Raw genomic sequence first — 24516 nt, 5'->3', positions numbered from 1 at the left:
TGCAGCATCTCAGCAGGGCCCAGCCAAGCCATTTCCATGTCTCTGCCCACTCAGTCATGAAACCTTGTTGTTACAGAAATTCCCAAGGAATGAACATGGGATGGCAACATGAACATAATCCCATCACTTTTAAGACAAAACTGACGTGCAGGAGCCATAGTACCACTTAACGGATAAAACAGTTGGTCCATCTGTGCTCCGTCCATCTTCTCTCATTTCTCTTGCTTAAATTTCTCAGGAGCAGAACAAAATCCTGTTATACAATAAGTTACCCACTGGTAGTTGGATTTTCATTGAGTGACATCTGTCACAAACCGTGGACATAGGAGATATGAATGATTTTGTAGCATCTTTGTTGTGATGGGTTTCGCCAAGGTGGACATTTGGTTTTAGTTTTGAAGTTTTTGGAAATGCTTTCATCTCCCTGACAGCCATGCAGCTTGGCTGTCATTCTGCTGTGGCCAGATGTGCCAGGAGGCTGTAAAAGGCCCACAGGGATGGCATGTGGCATTAGGAGGCAAGTGGAAAGCTTGGAATGGATCTGTTGTTGGTCAGTCACTCACATGTGGGGAATGGAGTGTTCTCGTGTTTGCGTGTGGAGTGGTCTCTCCTTCCTTCACCAATCACCTCTTTTTTAACCTGTGGCATTGATTTGATTCCAGCTAATACATGATGATTAAAAGGCATTCTGGCACAGAGCAGAGCTTGACAGTTGGCCCCAGAACTACCCATCTCTTCTTTTGTGTTCCCTGATAATCAGCTCCCCTACTTAACACCTCCTCATTGTGCTCCTGTCATGCTATGAAAGGAAGCATGGGGAAAAAATAATCTCTAATTTCTCTTAAATTGCCTTAGCACAGGAGTGATAAAGCACTGTGATTGCCTAACTTTCCATAGGTACAGTTTGGAAATAGCTGGTTACAGTCTTCAGGTTTTTATGTTATCAAATGATTGGTTTCAATGGGTATCGATGGACTCTGGGTCTTGTTGTACCTGCAGCTCTGTATGATTTACAGCATTGTAATCTGAAAGCTAAATTGGAGAGGGAAGAAGCAAACAATCATGACAAACATCCCCTTCCAACTCAGTGCTTTGCATAAAATAAACCAACAAAAATTGTGATGGATTTCAGCAGAGAAAAATTACCTTCTCCTGCCTGCAAGCAAGGTGAGCAAAACAGTCCATCTGATCATCACCAGCAACTCCCTGTTCCTCCTGGCTGCAGAGGATGCTCTCAGGATAGCGAGCTGGTGCTGGTGCTGCCATCCTGGGCTGAGTGGTGACATTTGCTGGTGCTCTGGGCAGGGTGCAGCTTTCTGCCACATGCTTGGAGTTACCCCTTGCATCAAGGCTAGCTGCAGTTCGTCTTAATCCCACTTCTGAGCTGCTTGTTTCATTGTGAGACAAACATTTCCAATGCCCAGTAGGCAGTATTCACCTCACAGAGTTTCCACCCTGGGATCTGTAATCCTCACTGTCACAGCTCATCTCTGATGAGCCTCCAGGTGTGACCGTGCTGCACCGCAGGCTCACTGGTGCTGTACTGGGAGCCATGCACTGGGGGGCACGTTGGGCTCCCATTAGCCACGGTGCTCCAAACAGCCAAATCAAAGAGGGCTTGAGATCAGCAGCTTTCAGGGGGCATTTCAAGGTCCTTACTGAGTGACCCACACAAGAGCTTTTTTCCATTTACCTGGATTAAAATTTGTCACAGAGAAAATGCAAGCAAAGAAGCGTAGCATCTGAGAAATGTAACAAATAGCATTTGGCCATCCGTCAGGCTCCGGGGAGGGGGAGAATCCCCAGTGTAAATAAAGTGTAAACAGTGTTTGCATAACATGCGATTAATAGTTCTGATTTAAAACCATAGTGGGATTAAAGAGACACGTTTCATATGCTGGGACTTGCTCTCTCTTCTTAGCGCAGTAAATGCCAAAAAATACATGTAAGAGAAATAAAAATCCTCACTGGGCTGAAACCTGCTGCTGAACCAGCAGAGCTTTACGCAGGCCTTTGGAAAAGGAGCAAATGGCTGTAGTATTCCTGGAGCAGACCCCCTCTCATCAAATCATAACATGGTAGGGATTGGAAGGTACCGCTGGAGATCATCGAGTCCAGCCCCCCTGCCGAAGCAGGTATTTTATGAGGAGTTTTGAGGCAAAGCATTCCCATGGAATGCTGGCTCCCATCTCCCAGTCTGCAGACAACTCACACATGTGAAACACTTCCCAATAACTCATTCCTAGCGCTCCTGCCTTTTCTGCCCAGCCCTTCTCCCTCTTTTATTGGGTCCTGTCATTACTCCAAGCTGCTTAAAAACCAGTTGGGGGCTCTGGCTCTGATCAGTTGCCTTATTAGTGGGGGATAATCAATGGATGCAGTCCCTGGTACCCTCCGTTGTTTGGTTTGCAGCATCTTCTCATGACACCCCTCTGCACTGCATTCCCCATTAGCTGGGCAGAAAGAGGCTCCTGACATGAGGCACCTCCAAATGTTGGCCATGGGTGGGGCACAGCAGCTCATGGAAGGGAAAATATCCCCCATCATGTTTTCCCCAGCAAAGATGTGGAATGGATGTTCAGGCAGCAAATGCCTGCTCCATCTGGTTTTTCTCTTTTGCCCCTGCTGGCCCCCGTGCTTGTTGTTTTGGTGCAGTGTCCCAGAGCAAAGTGTGGCACCTTCCACCCTATAATACAAGTCCCCCCTCGTGCCTCAGCTGAACAGGGCTACTAGCAAACAAGCTGGGAAACCAGACTTCTCAAAATAGCCATGAGTGTGATCTCTCCCTGTGTTCCTGTTCTTCTTTTCCCTGTTGCCTGCTCCAGAATCCACAGCAGGCTGTAGAATTTGCACCTTAATCCTGAAGATGATGGTAATTAAAAACTTAAGTCTCCATAAACATATGCAAATAAATTAAGGAGGCAAAGAACTGCATTAGAGGCTAATCCTTGTGGGGTAGTGAAAGCCAAGGGGCTGGTAATTCTTTCCTTCTATTATTTCACCTGTGCCTGTGGCAGGATGAGGTTGTGGCATGGTGTGGTGCTGGGATGTGCCACACAACCACCAACGGCTCACCAGCAAAGCCCTGCCAATGCTTGCCAAGTCTGGGGAGGGGTTGTGCTTCCCAAACCATTGGAGCTAATGCATTGGCATACGTGTTAGCTGGAAGAGGGACCTGTGTGCCCATGTCTTCAAGGCATACAGTTTGCTTTGCCCTGACACTGCAGGTGTTTCACAAGGTTGAGTTCAGCAACCAGCTCATTCCCTAGTGCTCTGCATAGCCCTTTGCTCACCCTCTTACTGCCAGGATACCAGCAGCCAGCAGAAATTACTTGGCTTTGGATCTGCCTTTGTCCAGACCTGAATCTAAAGAGCAAGGAGCTAAGATTTATTCAGCTGGAAGAAAAGTGGGATTTTTTTTCCCCTAGTGTTCTCCCTTGTCTTGTAGAGTGCAGTGTGCTGAGCTGTGCCAGCATCCTGCTGCTTTATCCTTCTCTCAAGTACCTGGCCAAGGCTAGGCTTGCACAGAAGCATCTTGCACTAAAGCATCAGGATCAGTGAGGGTCCCAAAATAAGACTGCAGGACTGAAATCCTTCATTTTTATGGGCTGGAAATGATAATACTGTGAACTGAATTATACTCAGATTGTGACATGATCCACGCACTGTTACAGGTGGATAGATACTGATTTTCCATCTATATGAATTGATGGTGGATGATGATTCAAAGCTAAACTGCCAGGTAGCAGGGTGTCCTGAGCTGTTTATCCAGTCAATTAAAATACTGCTGTGATTCAGCTTATTTATTTAAAACTGAGATTTACTTGCATCCCCCACAGTGTTATCTCTATCTCTAAAATTATGTCTCTGTGCCTCTCTTTCAGGATGGGGAAGGCCAGACTGCACTTCATTATGGTAAGCTGCTCTTCATCTTGGTTTTTCCCTCTTAACAGGATGTATTTGCAGCTAGAGTAAATGTTCTATGTACAAATTTCAGCAGAAATATGAGCAGGGAAGCTGGATTTGATTAACCAGCAGCTACCTCCAGTGGCACATCCTAGAGTGGTGTGAGTAGGAGCCCTGTGAGAAGCAGTGAGGAAGACTGCTGTCCTCCCTTCCTTCTCCTCTGCAAATCTCACCTTAAAGCCTTCCTTTTCCTCCAGTCCATGATGCACTTTCCACAGAGTTTGTCCCGTGCACCTGTCTGTGTCTCCCAGATGGATTTGTGCAACCCGCAGACCCAGGGGTGGCTCTGGTTGGAGGATGCTGAGTCCCTCAGCCATCTGGGGGTTGAGAGGAAGGTCTGCACTTGCTTTAACAGGTTAAAGCAAGGTGGCCTTGTCCTCTACATGTCCTAGCGAGAAACTTGTTCGATTGCAGCTGACAGAGCAGCAGCTTCTCTACTACCAAAGGCAGCAGAGTGAAGTTGCAGTTTGTGTCCCTCCCAGAATTACATGCTAATTAGATACGCAATTTTATTACAGTCTTTAATTGAAAGGTTGTTCTATCTCCAAATGAAAAAAAGTGGAGACTAAAGTGACACAGGCGGAGCTGATGTGCAAGGAATAGGAAGAAGATATCCATTTAATCTTCATCATAATTTTTTTCCAAAATTAAGACGTACCCAGTTATTTTTTTATACCCTCTTGATGCCTGTCACTGTGTAATTAAGAGCATCCTTGTCATTCTGAAGTGTTTGTGTCTTTCCCTCTCATGAGCTCTCCACAAAGACATTAGCAGGATGGCACAATTGCTCTGCAGACTGCCAGGCCAAGGCTCCACATTTGGATCTGGATCTAAACTATCAGATTCCAGGGCACTTGAACCGAGACTGCAATTACAATAATGTATGGTTTCTCCCCAGGTGATCTTTCCTGTAGGATACTTTATTTTTCAAATTCTTATAATTCTGTACTGATGTGGCAAATCTGTTGCTCAGTGCTGCTGTGTCCACAGAGCAACAGCACTTGGTGCCACTTTGCCTCTTTCTCTGACCAGCTCATCACACAAACAAACATAAATTATTTAATTAACATTATTTCAGAAATTATTTCTCTGATTGACACAGCTCAGATGTTTCAATATGGACATTTATACAGGGTTTCTTTCATTGATTTTTTAAGTGTTAAGGTTTTTTCTTTACTTTGAGTATTATCCCAGCTCTCCTCCCTGTATGTCATCTTTGGGGAAGCCTCTCCTGGTCACTGGCACACAAGTCCCTGACCCACCATTGCTGCCCCAGGCTATCCTCATTCCCTTACCTGGCTGGTCTGGTCATAAATCACCCCGATCTTGAAAACAGCTCATTAAATGAGTGAGTGGTTTTGATTCAAGTGGCTGTTGTCCTGAAACTCACTGAAAAATGCCGCTGATTGCAGCAGAGAGGAGTAAGAGCTGGTATGAAAATTGTCTCTGGTGGTGCCATTGCAGGGCCTCCGTTTTTGTTAGAGGCTGTTCAGGGAAGGGTTAAACCCCACGAGCCAGGCCAGTGAGACAGCCACTGCTTTTAGGGTGCCTCCACCCCTTTTTATGAGCAGCATGGCCTGACAGCTGTCCTTGTGGTGACAGCTCTCCTGATTACAGCCGGTGTGGAGCTGCATCCTGCCGTGGGTTATAAATCCTCCCTCTTCCGATTGGTGCCGACCCCAGGTTTAATCGGAGGTTAAGTGGAGGCCAGCGTGGCCCAAAGGCACCGGCACACGCTGGGACCCACTGCCAGGCCCTGGAGAGGGGTACAAGCATGGTCTCCCTGCTGAACAGCCTGTGAGTCTTCAGCTCCTCTCCATCCATCCATCCACCCGCCCACCCACCGGGAATACCAGAATCATTGCTGCTGCCTCTCCCAGAGGAAATCAAGGCTTCTCTGAGCTCTGATGGCCACGTGGCCACAGGGTGGGCAGGCTCTGTATCCTCACGGGTGCTCTGGCTTCCCTGCAAAGCACCATCTGTTCAGCTCTGCGGTGGCAGGGCAGTGGGAGGGGATGCTGGAGGGAAAATAAATAAGAAAAAAGAAAAAAAGAAGAAAAGAAAAAAAGGAAATTCATCATCTGAACCCTGAGGATTAATGGAGTCGGAGGGCAAACTGCTCTGAATGGAAATTCATCTTCACCCGTGCTGGTGTCAGGGTTGCCGCTCCAGCCCTTGACAAATCAGGGGTCCCAGGGTGCGATAAATCCAGCAGCTGTGCTCATCCCTCGGGATGTCTCCAGCCCTGGCTGTGTCCACCAGTGGCACATGACAAGGCAGCCACCTTCCCACCATCTCCCCATCCCCGGGAGCTGCCGTTGTAGCTTCCTTGGCACCCCTGGAAGTCAGCTTTCCACAGGGATGCTCTGGGACCTCAGCCTCACCCACTCCCCGCCTGCTTCCTCAGCAACCTCTTTCCCCCCCATTTATTTTTTTTTTAATCTTTTTCAGTGTAAGCTTGAACCACATCAAATTTATTTTAATTAAAAGTTGCTGCTTGTCCCTTTAGGTCAGTGGGAGGCTGTGTAGTAATGCAAAAGATGTTCTCATTACTACACTTGATGACAAAAAAAGAGGAGTTAATCAGTTAGAGTGTGAAATCACCTAACATACAATTATGCCAGGCTATCTTCAGGACAAGGAAGAGCTCTGGACAAACTTGGTTCTATCTTGGCAGAGTAAACCTGGGTTGAGGAAATAGTTGGTAGTGGAGCTAAGAATGAGATATAAAAGTGGAGTGTCTTAACTGGCTGTCCCCGGGCATGGACACATCCCCCCCCAAGGCAGTGTTCAGGGAGGGGCCAGGCAGAAGCTAAAAACCACCTGAATTTGCTGTAGTGATGGATGAAAGCAGTGCGGACAATGTCCTGTCTGGGACATGCTGCCTGCAGGGCCCTGGGGGGCTCAGGGGACAGATGAAGGGCAGGGGTTTATAAGCATGTTAAAAATTACAAAACCACGATAAATTCTAGGTACAAAAGCAGGCAGGGAAGGCGTTCCCAGGCAACCCTTTGAGGCTCTCTGAAGTGCTTGCAATAGCACTGAGACCCTTCCCGAGGGTCTTTCTCCTGTCCTGGAGGCAAAGGAACATTATCCAAGCTGCTCCTGGGCACCCTGGTTCTCCAGCCCCTGAGGTCTCTGGAGCCATGGTTGCAGCAGTAGCACCTCATCAGAGCTGCTGACTTCTCAGTGCTTTCACTCTGGCTTTTCTCTTTCTTTTGCACTTTTACATCCAAAGGTAAGTAATACATTGAGTACCAAACACTGCCCTGAAAAATTATCTTCTCCGCCGGGCCAGGTGCTGAGGCAGCGATTCCTGCCTCTGGGACACAGGCATGGGAAGTCGCCAGCTCCAGCGCAGCTCCGGGACCGCCCATCGCTGCCACCTCGGGTCAGGATCCCCGCACCAACCTTTTCCTTCTCTCCCTCCGCAGCCGCCGCCTGCGAGTTTCTGGATGTGGTGGAGCTGCTGCTCAAGTCGGGAGCTGACCCCACGCTGCGGGACCAGGAGGGCTGCCTGCCCGAGGAGGTGACAGACTGCAAAGCCATCACTTGTGCCCTGCAGCAGCACAGTGCTGGGAAGATCTGACAGGGGCAGAGGCTCCGGATCCCACCCTTCTCCTTCCCTGCTGCCCTCCTGAAGGGTTCTCCAAGGGCAGTTTGTAGAGCACAGGGTCTGAGCGTACTCTCCAGCATGAGGGGCTGGCTGGCCAGTATGGGAACAGGGTTTTATGCGTGCTGTCACATTTATAAGTATTTACAGGGGGGCAGGAGAGACGGAGGAGAGAGAGGGTCTGGAGAAGGATCCTGGTACTGTTCTGGTATAGTAAACACAAGTACTGCGTTGGATGCCTGGCCAGAACAGCCTCTGCTGACCAGTTGGCTCCTCTTTGGGGAGGACTCTCTGGGCCAGGTGAGATCCTCATCTCTCTGGTTCAAGTTGAGTTTTGGTTTGTTTGGGTTTTTTCCCCTGGGTCCAAACAAAATGCTATAAATAAAAGCACAGTGTTGGGACAGAGTCTCTGAGTGTTTGTCTTGCAGGGAGTGGCTTTATTCCAGGCAAGCTTTTGGGATGGGAGGCAGCTCAGGAGCTGTCGAAGCCCTTGGAAAGCTCTGCTCAAGCTCTTGTCCTGGGGAGAGAGGGTTCCAAAATCTGGTGGGGATGTACATCTGTCTGTCTGTCCCTCTAGCTCTCACCTAACATGTAAGGCAAGTGCTTTATGGTTAACCAGCCTCTCCAAGCTAAGAGAACTTTCACCATGTCTCACAACCGCTTCGCTAAATTCAAAGGCATTAAAACTCCCCTCTGTCAGCAGCTCCAGGTCCTGCTACTGTGTTCTGGCTGCTGGGATGGCTTGTTCAGGCCTGGGGTTGTGTGTGGCAACAACGTAAACCTTCATTCACCTTATCGGACACTTCATGGTCCTCTCAGTTGCCCAAACACTCAGAAAAATGGGAAATCTGTGGCAATACCTTGGGTCCCAAAGTGGGTGGGATGGGTGCCAGGCTTTCTGCATCCTGGTTGGGATCCCCACTGGCCTGTGCACAGTCTGGGGGAGTGTAGGACATCTCCATCACTGTGATGGGAAGCTACTTGCCTTTGGGTCCTCTTTGCAGTGTATCTGGCCTTGGGGAAAATAGTGAGAACATTCCCCCCGCTAAGGACTGGCTGAGCTGGAGGCACATGTGGAGTTTGGTCCCTCACAGTGGTTGCCAGCTTTTGCTGATGCTGATGGGAGTTTTGCTGAACTAGCTTGAAGGCTGCCAGCAGCTGAAGCACCAGCACAGCCTGGCTCATAGTGATGGGTTCAACATGGCTTGGGCAAGATAAGCCCTTGTATTGACCAGGTCAACTTATTTCCCATTAACTTAATATTGGAGGGGTCTGATGGGCTGGGGAGCTGTGGTGGGGGTCTCCATACTTTTAAAACAAAAAGCTCCTTCAGGGTCTTTTCTCAAGTCTAAAAAAAACCTGAGTCTGATGCTTGCTCTCTGTGCTCCTCCCAAAGAAACTGCCTGCCTAGCTGGAGCCAGGATGGCAAAAATAAAATATGTGCCTTGCATCTGTGGGTGGAGATGGGGTGGCATCAAGGTTAGGGACAAGTGAGGACACCCTTGTGCAGTGCTGTAACACACAGCCACTGTTTAGCGTGATGGGTAATAAAAAAAAAAAAAAAAAAAAAAAAAAAAGCCTCTCTTAAAGCAGGGATGAAAAGCAGTAGCTGCTGTGTCTGTGCTTTCAGAGAGCACATTTGGGGCTGAGCACTCAGCCCTGGAGATGTTTATAGCACTTTAGGTCTGTTCATAAGGTTGGAGCCTTTCCAAAAATAAAATAAAAATTAAAAAAAAAAAACAACACAAAGGCATATATTATTGTTTATAATCTGCTTTATTCAGCCAAACCTTTCCCCATCAGCCTTGTGGATTGCTGTTTAAATCCCTTGGTGCCTTCAACTACTGATACAGAAAGTGGTTAATGTGCATTCGAGCTAAGCTTGGCATCTACTTCAGGAAATAACTTTAATTGAGATGCATTAAATGTTAAAATGATTAAAACACAGGAAAAGCCAATGCACCAGTGCCCACAGAGGGGCTTGCCCCCACCCCTTGGCGTGGCTTTTCCATCTCACCTTTGCCTAGCAAGTGCTGAGATGGCACAGATGGGTGATGGTGATGGCATCTTAGGGTGTCATGCAGCAGGAGTGGAAATGCCCACCCCAAACCCACCCCCATCCCCATCCCCCAAAAAATACCTGACAGGGCATGATGACCATTGTTACTTGTCCCCATCTGGGGATCCCAGCTCCTCCACCTGGAGAAGACTCAGGAGATCCCAACTCCAAATAGATGACAGTGAGAAAGTAGAGGAAGAAATTCCCAAAGGCAGCAGGTGCTAACAGGCATCCCGAGTTTATTTGACATCGCCTTCCCCCAGGAGGAGGGGGTGACCATACACATCTCATGCCGACGCACAGAAGGCAGGGTACAAAAGCAACGCCCTGGGCCCTAATTCAGGGAAGTTTGGGGAGGGGGGAGGGCACTCCTTCCCCAAAGACATGGCAATAAATAAGGTTTCATTCTGTGAATTTTATTTTTATTATTACCTTTTTGTGGTGGTTTTTTTTTTTCCTTTTCCCCAGGAAACAAGACTCTCACTTTCTGGAACTGTACAAAATTTACAGAGCAAAGGGAGGAGGCATTTGGCCTTGTCAAAAGGGGATGGAGAACATCCCGTTCCCCACCTCCCTGCCAGCCACCCCCAGGGCTTGGCACAAAGCAGCACCCAAGGTGGTGGTGGGGAGTATGTGAGTGCAACTGGGGCAATTCCTGAAGCACCAGTGTACTGGGGGGGAGGGGGGGACAAGGAGGGACAGGGACATACCAGTGATGTGCTTTCTTTTGTGGGTTTTTTTTTATTTTAATTTTTCTCCCTTTTGCTTTTGAAGCCTCTGCAGGCTTTGCAGGGGGAAGACGGGCAGATGGCTGGCACAAGCCTGGAGATGTGGGGTTTGAGATGGGGGCTGGTGCTGGGTGGGCCTGGCCAGGAGCAGACCCCACGGGGCTCACAGGCTGTCCCAAAACCATCCTGATCCTCCCCAACTGCCTGCACCCATCCTCAGTCCCCTAGTGCTGGAGATGAGTGGCCAATGCCAAGGGTCTTCCCCCCCATCCTCCCTGGTCCCCAGCAAGCAGGTGCTTCTTCACCTGACGAAATGCCCTTTTTCCCCTTTGGTTTTTGGGGAAGTTTTTCAACCCTTTCAGAGTAAACGCTTCCCATTTCTCCCACTCACCTTTCCCCAGCACTTGTGGGTGTTTCTTTCCATATGCCAGCCCCCAGCACCCTGGCCGGCCTCACCACAGCCCAGCTTGGCCATCACTCACCTCAGGCTGCAGGCTTAGTTTGGCTTTTTTTTCTTTTTTAATTCCTCCCCACTGCACGACCGAGGCCAAACCCGCAGCAATGCCCTGCAAGCCCTCCTGCACCCCCGGATATAAATCCCTGCAGCCACTCGTGCGACAGCTCCGCTCCCACCGCACCCGGCGAGGGCAAAGCGGTCCCCAGGCAGCGGGCAATGGCCCCGGCCACAATAAAATAAACCCTTCTACAATATAGACTTTTCTTTCCGCTGAGGCTCCGGGCAGCGCCGAGTAGCGTTTTAACTCCGTATCGAAAAATAATTCTTGAAAATAGCGGTGCTCGGCAGGAGCGGTGCGGGGCTGGCGCGGGGGCCGGGACAGGCGCTGCCATCCCTGATTGTCCTTCCCTCCTGCTGTCGCTGTCACCCCGCCCTGTCCCAGCCCTGCGCAAGGGTCCTCGCCCAGCATCCCGTGCCCCGACGCCGCTCTTGTGCTTACACCCAAAGGCATCCGTGCCCCCCACCCCGGGCACAGCCACCCCCGATGCCACCACTTGCCCCCCCCGCCCCGTGCCTCCCTCCAGCCCTCCGGGACCGATTCCCATCGGAAATCCTGGGAGGATCAACTGCCGGTGGGTGACCCCGGTGCTGCGCTTGTGGGCTGAGGCGAGGGGGAACGAGGGGGGGGGGTCAGGGCGGGGGCAAGCGTCGCTTAGAAAGGGGGGTGATCCATGTCGTCCAGCCAAGAGGCCGGGCTGGTGGGAAAGTCTGGGTACCCGACGCTGCTCCCCGTGGAGATGTCGGAGGTGGGTCCCCCCCCAGCCATGGCCCGCAGCGTCTGACTCACCCCCTGCCCCCCGTGGGCCACCAGCCCCAGGCTGCCGTCCATGGCGTAGTCCAGCCCGTTGAGCAAAGGGGGGTGGGCCGGCAGGGAAGAGATGGATGAGGGCGACTGGGGGAGGCCGTAGGGGCTGCCGTCCCGCAAGTCCTGGTATGACTGTCCTGTTCCCTCCATGGAGAAGCTGCCGTTCAGCAACTGTCCGCCCGCCACGTCCCCCACCGTGCCGTAAACCCTGTTGGTGTGGCCGAGGTCGGAGAGGATCTGGTCATCTGCTAGGGAGAAGGGGGAGAGCAGAGCGGGGAGGTCAGCACAGGGGGAATACCCCCAGACCCCGGCCTCGCGACGGTCCCCTCCTCACCTCGGAAGCTGAGCTCGCTGTCGCTGACGCCGCAGTCTTCGGCCGAGCTCTCCTTCTCCAGTTTGCTCCCCCCGCGGCTCCGCTTGACGCTCTTGTAGAACTGCCCCCAGCGATGCCGCCCCGCGTCCTTCTTCAGCCGCTTCTCCTTGGCCCGGCGGTTCTGGAACCACACCTGGGGAGAGATGAAGACATGGATGGGGCACCCCTGCATGCCAGCACCTCTGCCGCCCAGCACACCAGCAACCCTGAAAGACAACATCCTGGCACCCCTTACACCCCAGCACACCGCGCCCCTGTGCCCCTGCCACCCAGCACCCTGCAGCCCCACATGACAGCAGCCTGGCACCCCAACACCCAGGCACTTCAGGCACCCATCAGGCCAGCAGCCTGGTACACCGGTACTCCTGCCCTGCAACTCTGCAGTCCAGCAACCCAGCCCAGTACAGATACAGCCCTAACCCATGCACCCCAGCACCCTGCAATTCAGGTCCCATGCACCCTGCAACCCAGCTGCCTTGCACCCATGACACACCAATATCCCTGGCATCTCTGTACCCACTGCAACCCATCACTCCTGCAGCCCCTGTAACCCAGGATCCTGACACCCCTGTGCCCCAGGGGTCCCCCTCCTCCAGGGGCAGGGTGGAGAGGGGCATTTGCATGGCCTTACCTGCACCACCCGCATGTCGAGCCCGGTCTCAGAGGAGAGCTGCTCCCGCACGTGTCGGGCGGGCTTGGGGGAGTTTTTGTAGGCGTTCTTCAGCGTCTCCAGCTGCTTGGCCGTGATGGTGGTGCGGGGCCGCTTAGCGCCCGCCTCAGAGTCGTCTGCAAGAGAAGGAGCCGGAGCCAGCCCCGACCTCAGCAGAGTGAGCAACCCCAAACCAGTAGCCCACGGCAGGGGGACAAAGTTCACCGAAACCAGCTGCCCCACAGTGACCTCTCTCCGGAGGTGACACCACCCATGGCCATCCCTCGGGGTGACATCCCCCTTCGCAGCCCCTTTTTGGGATGCCTACCGTTCTGCTTGGCCGTCTCATAGTCCTCCTTGCAGACCAGCCGCCCATCCTCCATCAGGTAGAACTCGTCCCCAGTGGCCAGCTGCCGGCTGCAGATGATGCAGGCAAAGCAGTGGAGGTGGTAAACGAAATCCTGGGCTTTGCGGACCACCTGGGTCGGGGGGATTCCCTGCTGGCATGCCGTGCATTTGGTCCCAAAACGCCTGCAAGGAGAAGCGGGTGACCCTAAGTCTTCCCCCCTCCCAAAGCAAGGTGGGCTTTGGAGGAGATGGGGGTGGACCAGGAGACAGGGCAGGGTTTCAACCAGCAATCAACCTAATTACAGGTGACACTTCACACCACAGGGCTTCATCTTCTTCAGTCTGAAAGAGAGGACTAATGGAACTGAGGAAGGTTTGATTTTAATGGTTCTTTTAACTAATGCTTATAGGCTGGATGATTTTCCCCTGGAAGGACAGTACATATTTCATCCATATTAATACCAAATAAATTAATTGCACCACCCCACTAGCGTGATGAATCCCAGATTAATTCAGAATGATGGGGCTCTAATACCCTAATGACAGCCTGAAGGGTATGTTGGGTGGGCCAGCTTGGGGTAGGCATGAGCCCAAGCCCAAGCAAGCCTGCCAGCACGGTTGTAAGGAGCATGCAAGGCCCATGCAAGAAGTGTGGAAGCAGCATGCAATGAACACAAAAAAATGGGTCAAGAAGTGTGAAAGGAGTGTGCAAGAAGGAGGCAAAAAGTGTGCAAGGAGCATGCGAGAAGTGTGGAATATACAAGCATGGTGCATGGTGTGTTGAAGGAGCATGCAAGGGGCTTGCAAGGAACATGTAAGAACAGTGCAACAAGTGCATAAGGAGCTTGCAAGGCAAACACAAAGAACATGTAGGACATGTGCAAGGAGCATGCAAGGCACACAGGTCTCTCACCCAGCATCCCCCACAGCTCACAGGCTCTCGGGGTTACCCGTGTCTCCGTGTGCACCCACGGGCTGGCTGAGACTGTGTGGATGCAGCCCAGGCTGTGACAACCCGAGTGGACACAGAGGCTGTCATCTGGACAACACCCAGTGGCAAGAGAATTAATGGCACAAGGATCACACATGCCACGAGGCAGTGGCAGTGCAGGCTGGAAGGAATAAGCAGGACATCCCACTAGTGCTCCCAGTGGTAGATGCCACAGGCTGTGGGACTGACGTGGAACCAACTTCCACTGCAAGGGCTCTGCTGGGTGCCCCCTCAGCACTCCTAAGCAACCCAGCAGCAGGGTGCCAGGACCCTATGGAGCCATCTGGCCCTTGCAGCAAAGCTCTCAGGATAAATCCATCTCCCATAATTTAAACAGCCCCTTACACTTCTAAGGATGCAGCCCAGAAGAACCCTGGAGCCTTCCAGCCTCCAGCCCCAAGGCCACAAGGGGCAGATGGTGACACTGGGGGGTGCCCCAGAGGGTACAGCCACCCTGGGCACCTCTTGCTGCCGCCTCAAGGGATGAACATTCTCCACCTCACAAACATGCAAAATTACCCTCCTGAGACCCTCAGCTGCCCATAACAGGGTATGGCCCCTAAAGCTGGGTCCCTGAAGCTGTCATGCAGGTGTCACCCAGGAACGGACATGAGTAGCAATGGTGAAATTTCGGCAGTGTTCCGAGGCAGTGTTGGGAAGCTTCCCAAAGGAGAAAAGGGAAATCTTTTTTTATTCCATTTTCTGGCCTTCTATCCTAAAGGGAGAGTCCCCAGACATCTGCTGGGGAGAACTCAGCTCTCCAGGAGTCAGCTGGGAGAGAGGGTAGGGAGGGTAGGAGGCAGGGAGGGAGGGAATGGAATGGGAGGTGGACGGATAGGAGAGAGAAGGAGGGAGGCAGGGAGGGAATGGAGAGATGGAGCCAGAGATGAAGGGGTGGAGGGTTGTGCAGAGGGAGGGGTAGGTCACACAGACAGCCAACACTTTTCTGTGCCCAAGGCTGAGATGGTGCACCCTCTGCAGCCCCATCCTGCCAGGAAAACAAACAAACAAACAAACAAAACCAAAACAAAAACCAAAACCAAAACCAAAACAAACAAACAAACAAAAAAACCCTGAAAAACAAAAAAACCCAAAAAAAACAAATAAACAAAAAAATCCACACCAAGCAGCCAAAAAACCCAAGCAAGAAGCAAGCAAACAAACAAAACCTAAAAAAACCACCAACAAACCAACCAAAAAACCCCCAACAAAATGACCAAACTACCAAAACCATTTTAACACCCATTTCCAGCACTCTGGGGTATTCCCACACCACCTGGAGATGGCCAGAAACAGAACAGAGGGAATCAAGACCTGTGATTTAGAGGAGAGGAAAAATAAAGCCAAAAACAAAAAAATCTGACTTTTCAGAAGTGGCTCCTGAATTGCAAACCTAGCTCTGCAGGGCCCCTCGCTTCCTCCACAGGTTGCCTGCCCCCAAATCAATGAGCAGTTGAAACAAAGGTGAGGAGAGAGCCTGAGTGAGCTCCAAGATGCTATTGATTGGCACCAAAATAATCTAGGCAGGACCTCATCTAAGAAAGTCGCTGATCTTTCAACTCTAATTAACATTGATTACCCGCACCTTTCGGGCTACTATTTAAACGACTTGGAGATTAATAGGCTGGAAAATATCAGAAGTGAAGTGTTATTGCCCAGGCTGTGGCTGCTGCTTTGACTGTTGGACGCTTCCCGAGTGAGAAGAAGAAGAAATTCAAGCTGTATTTTGTGCCCTGCTGCGACACAGGATGTGTGGGAGGCCTGAGAGCTTGGGGATGGGCTGGCAGGGAAAGTCCTGCCTGGGGATTAGCATGGGGTGTAATCGCCATGGGTTGGTTTAGCCAGACGGCAGTGAGCAGGAATGGGGAGATTTGGCATGGCCAAGGATTACGGCACAGGGAAGCAGCCCCGGTCCCTGAAGTGTGGCAGTTCCTTTTCAGCCAAATCTCATCATCTGCGCCTGCAAAAAGGCACCTGCTGGCCAGGATCCGTCCCTCCTCCCCACAGGGGTTGTAAAGCAGCATCCCCTTAGTCTTCACAGGCATTCACCAGCCCCACTGCAACACCCTCTGCCATCCCAGATTTCACCAGCAGCCAGGGACGAGAGCATCCCTTCTGAAATGTCCATTTTTAATATGAAATGGGGTGTCCTGTTTGGTGAAATGCTGAGGCCGGAACATTGCACAGCTCAGAGGCAGCTGCCAATGAAAACAAGTGAGTGAAGCTTTCACACTGCGGGGAGGAAAAAAAACATAACAAAACAAAACCGTGAAAATACGAAGGGAGAGAAACGGCATCAGCAAACCCCGGGGCGCTCGGGAGGAGGAGGCGCTGCCGCTGCTTGTGCGGGTTTCTCCTGCCCTCTAGCTCCGAGCAGAGCTCGGCCGCTGCCGAACCACCTCAGCTCACCGGCCCACGGGCTTGGAAACCAGCACATGGGAGGGACGGAAGCACCAGGGGGAATTTGGGGTTTTCAGAAGCTTAAATCCCAACAAACAGCATCCATCCCGTGCGTGGCAGCTTCAAAGTGCCGACATTTATTTCCACGGCAACAGCAAGAAGTATCAGTGATTATTTTGGAGAAATTACACTTAAAAATAGGCTGTGTGTCTGCTTCAAGGGCAGGGAAAGACTGGTTTCGGGAAGGATCCGTGCCCCCGAGGGGTACTTACTTGAAGAAGTCCTCCTTGCAGTAGACGCTGCCGGCCCGGGAGAAGCAGCGGTCGGCCAGCTGCATCTGGCAGTCGGCACACTTGAGGCAGGAGCTGTGCCAGTGGCGGTCCAGGACCTTGAGGATGAACTTGTCCAGGATGTGCTGGTTGCAGCCAGCGCACTGGGGGATCTCTGGGAGGGTGGGAGAGAGATGGAGACAAGAGCAGCATCAGCCACTGCGGTCCCCAGGGTGCTGGCAGAGCCCCACGCTGGCACCTGCCGGTGCCTGACGGGATGATGAGATGCCACCGCTGGTGTCCTGGCACATCTCCCTGCTCAACTTCTGTCAAAAACCGCTGGGACAGCAAAGCCCATAGTCCCGCTGCCCTCCCCTGTGCACAGACACGGGCAGGAGATGCTATTCCCTTCTGCACCCCATTTTTCGGGCCACCGCCTGCTCACTGCCACCCGATTCCTCTCATCCTTGAGGGATAGTATCCTGCAACCCCTGAGCAGGGACACAGCTTGTTGGTCTCCGTGGCCACCTCCACACCCCAAGAGTCAGGCTGACCCAGAGGTTCACCTGTTGTGTCCCAGCTGTGACTTTGGGGGGTCCAAGACATCCACCACCTCCACCCCACCCGCAGAAGCTTTTTCAACACGAGCAAACGTCTCTTCCCCTCCACTCTTGCTGCAGCCCAAGGACCCCATGCCAGCCACACTGGCCCTATCAGCCCCTGCAGTTCCAGGGCATGGGGTGACTTTGCACCTCCAGGGGCAGCAGGTTTCTGCCTGCTTTCCCCCACCCAACCAGGGTGTAACAGACACCCCTTCCCCCCCCATCCCTAACGCTGGAAGTGGCTGGAAAACATTGGCTGAAGCAAGGCCAGGCTGGAGTATGGTGGTGGCAAGCACAGATCATGAGTCCAGCTCCACCCAGTATCCCCCACAACACCTGCCTAGGGAGGGGGTGTTTTTTCTAAAACCATATGTATACCAAATGTCATCCAGCCTCCTATCCAATTCCTGCCTGGAGCTCCGGAGCTTCCATCTCCCTCTGTGCCTGCCTACAGCTCAGCAGGAACAGGAGGTGCTGGGACAGACCACAGGTAAAAGCCAGGCACATCACACTGACAGGAGCCCACCAAAGATGATTGATTTTTAGGGAGGGGGAAAAAAATACAGAACAAAGCAGCCCCCAAACAGCAAACCCACAGGGGCGTAAGACCAGGATAAATGTTTATGTGTAAGGGGCCCCCTCTCCTGCCTCTACATAGAGGGGGTGGGGTGATTTTGGTTTGGTTTTTATGCTGTTTGAAGTGATGCAGAGGCTCAGGAGGGACCGAGCTGGGGACACCTTCACTGACCTGCCACAAAAGGAGCCCCCTCTCCCAGTGTCTGGGCATGGCCGGGATGTGAGGGGTGAGGGACAAAGAGCTCTCCTTGCACCACCCAGCAGTGAATGGATGGTGCAAGTAGTAACAGGTAGTACCCTGGCCTGGGTGCTACCAGGAAGAGAAGAACAGGAGGAGGGGAAAAAATAGAGGGGGGAAAAAAATTTAAAAATGGGAGGAAAGGGAAAAACTTAAAAAGAAAAAAGAAAAAAAAAAAAGAAAAATAAAAGAGGGGGGAAAAAGAGAAAAGAGGAAAGAGAAAAGAGAGAGAAGAGAAGAGAAGAGAAGAGAAGAGAAGAGAAGAGAAGAGAAGAGAAGAGAGAAGAGAGAAGAGAGAAGAGAGAAGAGAGAAGAGAGAAGAGAGAAGAGAAAGGAGAAAAGAAAAAAGAGGAAAGAAGAGAAAAAAGGAAAAAGAAAAACGGAAAAGGAGAAAAGAGAAAAGAAGGGGAGGAGGAAAAGAGGGGAGAAAGAAGAAAGGAAAAAAAGGAAAAAAGGAAAAAGGAAAAAAAGAAAGAAGGTGAAAGGAACAAAATCGGGATAGGGAGGAAAATTTAAAAAGGGGGAGGAAAGAGGGGGGAACATGAAAAAAAGGAGGTGAAGTGGAAAAGGGGGGAAATAGAGGAAAGAGGGGGCAGAGGAACAGGACAGAAAAGAAGGGGAAAAAATAGGAAAGAAAAGGGGAGAGGGAAACCAGGAAAGAAAGGAGGAGGAAAAACTGGGAAAGAAAGGAAAAAACAGAAAAGAGAGTGGAGAGGGAAAAAACGAAACAGAAAGGAAAGACATTAGAAGAATGGAGGACAAAAAGGAGGAAAAAATATGAAAGGAGGGAGGAAAAGGAAAGAAATGGGGCAGAAGGAAGGGAGAAAAGAGCAAAATAGAAAACTGTATTGATACGACCTTATTTTAAAATACCGTGGGGCACTGTCAGGTGACCAAGTGAAGGCAGCTGATTTTATAACTCAGCAGGTTAGATAGTTACAACCCCAGCGCCCTTCAGACCATAGTTATTGCTGGAATTTAAGCCTGTGCCTCATTAGAAACACTGGAATAAACTAAAAAAAATAAACAACAAATGTATCTACAGCTTCCATAGTTCCCTTTTCTCCTTCTTGCTCTGAAAACACCTTGATGCGTTGCTTCTCCCCACACACACCCCCAGCCTCATGGCTGCAGGTCGGCACTGGCCACACTTTCCACATTTCATTTGTTAAACCCGTCCCACAGCGATGTGAAAGCCGCTGGCAGCCTGCACAGCATCGGCCCCCAGAGGAGATGCGTTTGGTGGCACGAAGAAGTAAATCTTTCTGATTTATTTTATAAATATATATACATGTTTATGAACATCGTTTTTATAAAATTATTTATGTAAAGAAGCGTGTGCGTGTAGAGGAGCTTTCTCATTCGTAAAGACAGCAACACAGCTTAATTTCGACAGGCACGCCACTGCAGCAGATACAACAGTATCTTTGAATTTCCAGAGTAAAAAAAAAACCAAAAAACCAACAAACAAAGAAAAAAAACCCTTTAACAACAGAGAGTTATTTTGTGCTTCGAATTTGTCCACAGACCTATGGCATCAACCAAAAGCATGCAGGGCGGTGTCTGCACATAGAGATGTGCAAAACTCGCACCCACTTGGCTGCTTTCCCCCGCGAATATTATTATTATTATTATTATTATTATTATTATTATTATTATTATTATTATTATTATTATTATTAATGGATGCTGCTGCGGCGGTACCACGAGATGTCCTAGTCAACCCACTGGTTTGCCCAGCACATGCCGAGAGAAAATACCTTCAATAAGAGCCCTGTGCTTTGTGCTTTGCATCGGAGGTGGCTGTGCCGGGGCCGGCTCGGCGCTGCCTCTCTGCCTGCGGAAAAACATCGCATTTGTTTCGCTTGTTTTAACTAAATTATTTGATAGAAAAGGAATAATGTTAATGGCGCTGTGGTTGCCCAGCTCTGTGTTCAGGGTGGTTTGATGGATGCTCAGGCAGGCATCCGGGGGGACGACGACGACACACACACCCACAGGGCCCCCCTCTCTATTCCGGGCTCCTGGGAATACCCCAGGGATGCAGCAGCAGAGATGCAAACAGCTCCCTCAGGTAAGGGGGGAAGCTGTTAAGACCAGGGCTTCCCCCCCGGGCTGATGCAGCCGGGAAGGGGGGGGCCGCATAGCTACGGTGCATCCCTGCCTCCCGCCCCGGCTGTCCCCCATTAAATACGGTAGCCAGCTCTGCAATCCCCAGACACGCAACCTCAGCACCCCTCCAGGCCCCGGGGTATCCGAGCAATGGCCTGAGGAGGGGTGAGGGGTCTGTCCCCACGCCGTTACCGGGATTTATTAGCAACGGGTTCATCTTTCCATCCCTCCCTCTCTCTCTCCCTGACAGGGAAAAAACCCAAACAAACAAAAATCCAGAAATAACGATGTAAACGAAAGAAACGAGCGGGGGGGGGGGGGGGGGAGGGAGGTGAATATACCCCTCCAACGGCAAAAACCTAAAAAAAAAAAAAAAAAAAAAAAAAAAAAAAAAAAAAAAAAAATGTCCGCGGGTGCAGGCGATGCCGGGGAGGGTTTTGGAGAGGGGATGCTCTCCTCCAGGGCACCCCGCAGCCCAGCTCCCAGGTGGCAAACTATCTCCTTCATTGGCTTTTGGATTGGTTTATTATTGTTGGTTTGGGTTTTTTTATTTTTTAAGGGAAAGCGATCATAACCCTCAGAGAGGAAGGTGCTGCAGGCTGAGTGCCTCGGCAATGCGGGTAGGAAACGGGAGCACAAAGGTGGTCTGGACCCCTCCCTCGGCACCGGAGCCTGCAGCAAACACTAAGTCAGGAACTCCTTAAAAAGATTTTCTGCGGGGCGAAAAACCTCATTCCTTCACACTCAAAAAAACCCCAAAAACAAAACAAAAAGGAAAACACCAAATCAAAACCTCCAATTAATTTCTCTGCAGCCTACAAACGACTTTCCCAGCGGCGATTAATCAATCCCCCCCCCCCCAACCCTAAGCCCTTGGCCAGAGCTTGGCGGCACCCGGGCACCATTCCCACAAGCTTTGGCAGAAGTTTTTCCTTCGGTCAGATTTGCAAAACAATATTGATAAATAATCTTAGGAATTACTGTTTTAACAATCTCCGTCTGCACACCTTTATGTAGGTTTTTCCGGGGATTGGCAGGGGGGTTTGAAGCTCCCCAAATCTCTGCAAGACAATCCCTGCTGAAATTAGGAGGCTGAGCAGGGGTTAAATGCAGAGGGAAATCTGCGATTTAAGAGAGATTAGAAATTAAAGTGTCACCTATTTTCATCGCCCACACGATGAAATATTGAGGTGCTGCTGGGGCGGAGGGAACTGACCTCGGCGCAGACAGCGGGGCTTAATTCCCTTCGGGAAGGCATTCCCTGCCCAGGGACAGCCCCGGGGAGCAGTGCACGTGGGTAAGGGGTGCAGAATCAGGCCCCAAGATGTTACCCCACGAGCCCCGATGGCTGAGAGCTGGTGGGGGGGGTGTGGATTACAGATCCACAGGAACTTTTATAGCAGCCCACTCTCTAGTATTTTGTTTCCGCCACTGATTTTTGCGCTTAAATAAATCATAATCGTCGTACCTCGCTGGATTATTTCCTGGTAATACCCGATACGCGTCAGTCGATACAGAAATGGCAATGTCATGGGCAGGAAAAGCTGGTGGCATCCACAAGGACCAAACCGGGGATCTTCGCTGAGGCTATCGCCGCTCCAGGGGGATTTAGGCACCTAATTTCGCCTTAAATCAGTGGGATTTCGGGGCGATAAAAGTGATCCCGCGGCTGAGAACCGGAGGACTTTATTTGGTCGCAGGGACTGGGCCATGGGACAGACCCTTCCCACCCGTGCACGCTCCTGACGGGGTTTTTTCTTCCCATCTGCTGCAGTGAAATGCGCTTAAATGTGGCCGCCTGCCCCCTTCCCAGCGGCCTCCCCCCCGGGCCCGGCAACCGGATCGAAACGGAGGGTAATGGGATCTTCCCCGCCACCCCGGAAGGATGGGAATTGCCGGCCTGGAGCGGCGGGCAGGGACATCAGCTTCGCTCCCCCTGGAAACACCCACGGAAAACGAATTGCAGTCGCACGGGGGAGGGCGGTGGCCGGTGCGGGGCACGGAACGGTATGGGAGGCTCTGGGGGGCAGCGCCCGGCCCGGGACGGGAAGGCTGTCGGGGTGCGCACCCCCATACATCCCTCTGTGGCCTCCAAAATGCGGTCGGACCCCCAGGCACGGCTGCCCACCGCCTTCGGGCTCTGCCGAGGCTCGGGCTCTTCTCGCTCCCCCCACCACCGGGGCTCCCTCCCCTCGGCTTTCCTGGTGCCCCTCGGTGAGGGGGAGGAGGGTGGCAGAGCATCACCTGAGTCGCCTGCTCCGGGCCCGCAGAGAGGCCCCCGTTCGTGGGAACCGTTTGTAAACGAAGATAAATAATTATTAATAATAATAATAATTACACCCGCGCAACTCCGCCGGCCCAAGCAGCACTGTGGGCGCCAAGGGGGTACGGACACACTGGCTCCGTATCCACTGGGGGGAGGGGGTGCGGGCACAGGGGCTCCCCCTGCGTACCGCTCGGCCGTACAGGAACGGGGCAGCCGAGGGACCCTATAGCTTCCATCTGGCGGGAACACGGTCGGGGAATCCCTACGCCCACCGGGGTTCCTACACATCCAGGAGTACGTGGGTGCGTGTACACCTCCTTCCCCCCCTCCCGGTATGCTTTTATATACCCCCACGGCACGCACAAGCATGTTTATTCCCACGGACACGCTACCTGTAGCTGCGGAGCATAAATACGCGCAAGTATAGATTATATAGATGGGCTTAGGACAGACGCAGAGGCGGCGGCATCTCCCCACTAGACGGACTCATCGTCCCGTCCCTACCCACCACTGCTGATCGCCTGTCGCAATAAACGAGATAAAGCGGGAGGATCGTGCGCTGCGGGCCGGAGTTGCACGGGGAGCCGGGGCACCACACACGCACACATGTACACATGCACACACACATGTAAACATTCGCACACACATGTACACTAGCACAGGGAGAGCCGGAGCCGCGCAGATCGACCTCTCCGTCAGGGACGAGTCTGCACCGCCCCGCACAGCTCCCGCTGCCCTCCCCGGGGCACCGCTTATCCCTTCCGCACGCTCCTGATTTTTACGCCTGTTGACGCTGCAACACACGGGAAAAGAAAACCACCAACAACAAAAAAAAATAAAGGGGAGGAAAAAAACCCAAAGCAAGCACGCCCGGGCGGGAGCGGGAGGCACCTGCCCAGCCCGCTGCCCCTCCAGCCCCTGCCCGCCCTGCCCCGCCGGCCCGGGGCCGCCTTTGCGGCAGGGAGCGAAGGAGGGAGAAGAGAAAACGCGTCCTTACGTTGCACCGGCACACCGAGGATCTCGGGAAGCCCCTTGACAGCCCCTTCGGCAGCGAGCGCGGAGCTTTGCATCATTTTATTGGCCCCGGGGGTGACGGAGGGGAGAGAAGAGGGGAGGGAGAGGTGCGGGCCGGGCCGGTGGAGCCCGGCGGCGGGAGACGGTGCCGGGTCCGGGTGCCGGGTCCGGGTCCCGGTGGCAGTCCCGGTGGCGGTGCCCGCCAGCGCCGCCCGCCTCCCATTCATTCACCCTGCGGGGAGAATAGCGCGCCTGACGTCACTGCCCGCCGCGGGGGAGGTGAGGGGCGGGGCCATTAGCCCGCGGCCAATTGCATCCCGCTCCGCGCCGGAGGGGGCGTGATCTGGGGACTGGGGGCGGGGATTAGGGTCACGGGGGCGGGGCCTGCGGGGAAGGGGCGGGGGCTGGGGGCGCCCCGCGGCCGCCGAACTCGCAGGGCCCTGTCGCGACGCAGCGATGTCACGACTGGGAGTGTTGTACAGTGCCCAGGGAACTGAGTCCGACGGTGCCTGCGGGGGGACAGATCGATAAGCCAAAGGCCCGGGTCTCTGCTGTCGGGACACAGGGACCTGCTCCTGCTCCGTGGGAGGGGTTGGCCAGTTCCCCCTTCGGGCACACAACCCCACCCCTGCCGCGGGAGCGTCCTCGGCTCCGACGGGCACCGGCACACCCCATCGCCACTGCGCCAACGTGAGTTACTTCCCCGTGGGGCAGCCCCAACGCCTGGCATGGCCGTGGCAAGCTCCGCTTTGACAAGGTGACATAAGGCACCCGGGGCCCACCCCAACGCCAGCTCTTCCGAGGTTACATCCAGGCAGAGAAACAGCTCGCCCAGCTTCTCAGTCTAGCCCAACAGCCCGCCGGCTGCTGCGGCACAAGGGTGGTAATGCCAAAGCCACAGCACAAAGGGCTCGGCGTGACAACGGCTTCCAGAAGGCTCCCTGCGGGGCCGTCCCAAAGAAAGGAAGCCCTGTGGCACCAGAGCAAACA

The 24516-nt window shown here is 52.7% G+C and overlaps 2 protein-coding genes across 2 annotated transcripts in view; one reads left to right on the top strand and one right to left on the bottom strand.

The window, feature by feature from the left end:
- The window catches only part of ACBD6 (acyl-CoA binding domain containing 6), a 77590-nt gene extending 69610 nt beyond the window's left edge, over nucleotides 1-7980 (top strand). Inside the window, exons 7-8 of the mRNA XM_030455681.1 lie at nucleotides 3885-3915; nucleotides 7401-7980. Of these exons, the coding sequence (XP_030311541.1) occupies nucleotides 3885-3915; nucleotides 7401-7555 (186 nt within the window). The 3' untranslated portion in view covers nucleotides 7556-7980. The remainder of the gene's footprint in view (nucleotides 1-3884; nucleotides 3916-7400) is intronic.
- A 3555-nt stretch (nucleotides 7981-11535) lies between these two features.
- LHX4 (LIM homeobox 4) lies at nucleotides 11536-23585 on the bottom strand. Its single transcript, XM_030455430.1, has 6 exons — nucleotides 23510-23585; nucleotides 16722-16893; nucleotides 13039-13241; nucleotides 12693-12847; nucleotides 12023-12194; nucleotides 11536-11933 (listed from the first exon to the last, which is right to left on the bottom strand). Exons 1-6 carry the CDS (start codon nucleotides 23583-23585, stop codon nucleotides 11536-11538), a joined length of 1176 nt encoding a protein of 391 aa, XP_030311290.1.
- Between the last annotated feature and the right edge of the window lie 931 nt (nucleotides 23586-24516).

The sequence above is a fragment of the Calypte anna genome, chromosome 8, assembly GCF_003957555.1.
Source record: "Calypte anna isolate BGI_N300 chromosome 8, bCalAnn1_v1.p, whole genome shotgun sequence".
In the NCBI taxonomy this organism is placed as follows: Eukaryota; Metazoa; Chordata; class Aves; order Apodiformes; family Trochilidae; genus Calypte; species Calypte anna.
The sequence above is the reverse complement of the archived record's forward strand: the minus strand, read 5'-3'. Positions and strand labels throughout refer to the sequence as shown.

What these genes read in the sequence shown, in the direction of transcription:
- LHX4 (XM_030455430.1), bottom strand. Translation starts at nt 23,585, where the DNA reads ATGATGCAAAGCTCCGCGCTCGCTGCCGAAGGGGCTGTCAAGGGGCTT. An exon ending in TGAGACGGCCAAGCAGAACG is followed by an intron (nt 12,848 to 13,038) that starts GTAGGCATCCCA and finishes CTTCTCTTGCAG; the next exon opens with ACGACTCTGAGGCGGGCGCT. An exon ending in TCGACATGCGGGTGGTGCAG is followed by an intron (nt 12,195 to 12,692) that starts GTAAGGCCATGC and finishes ATCTCTCCCCAG; the next exon opens with GTGTGGTTCCAGAACCGCCG.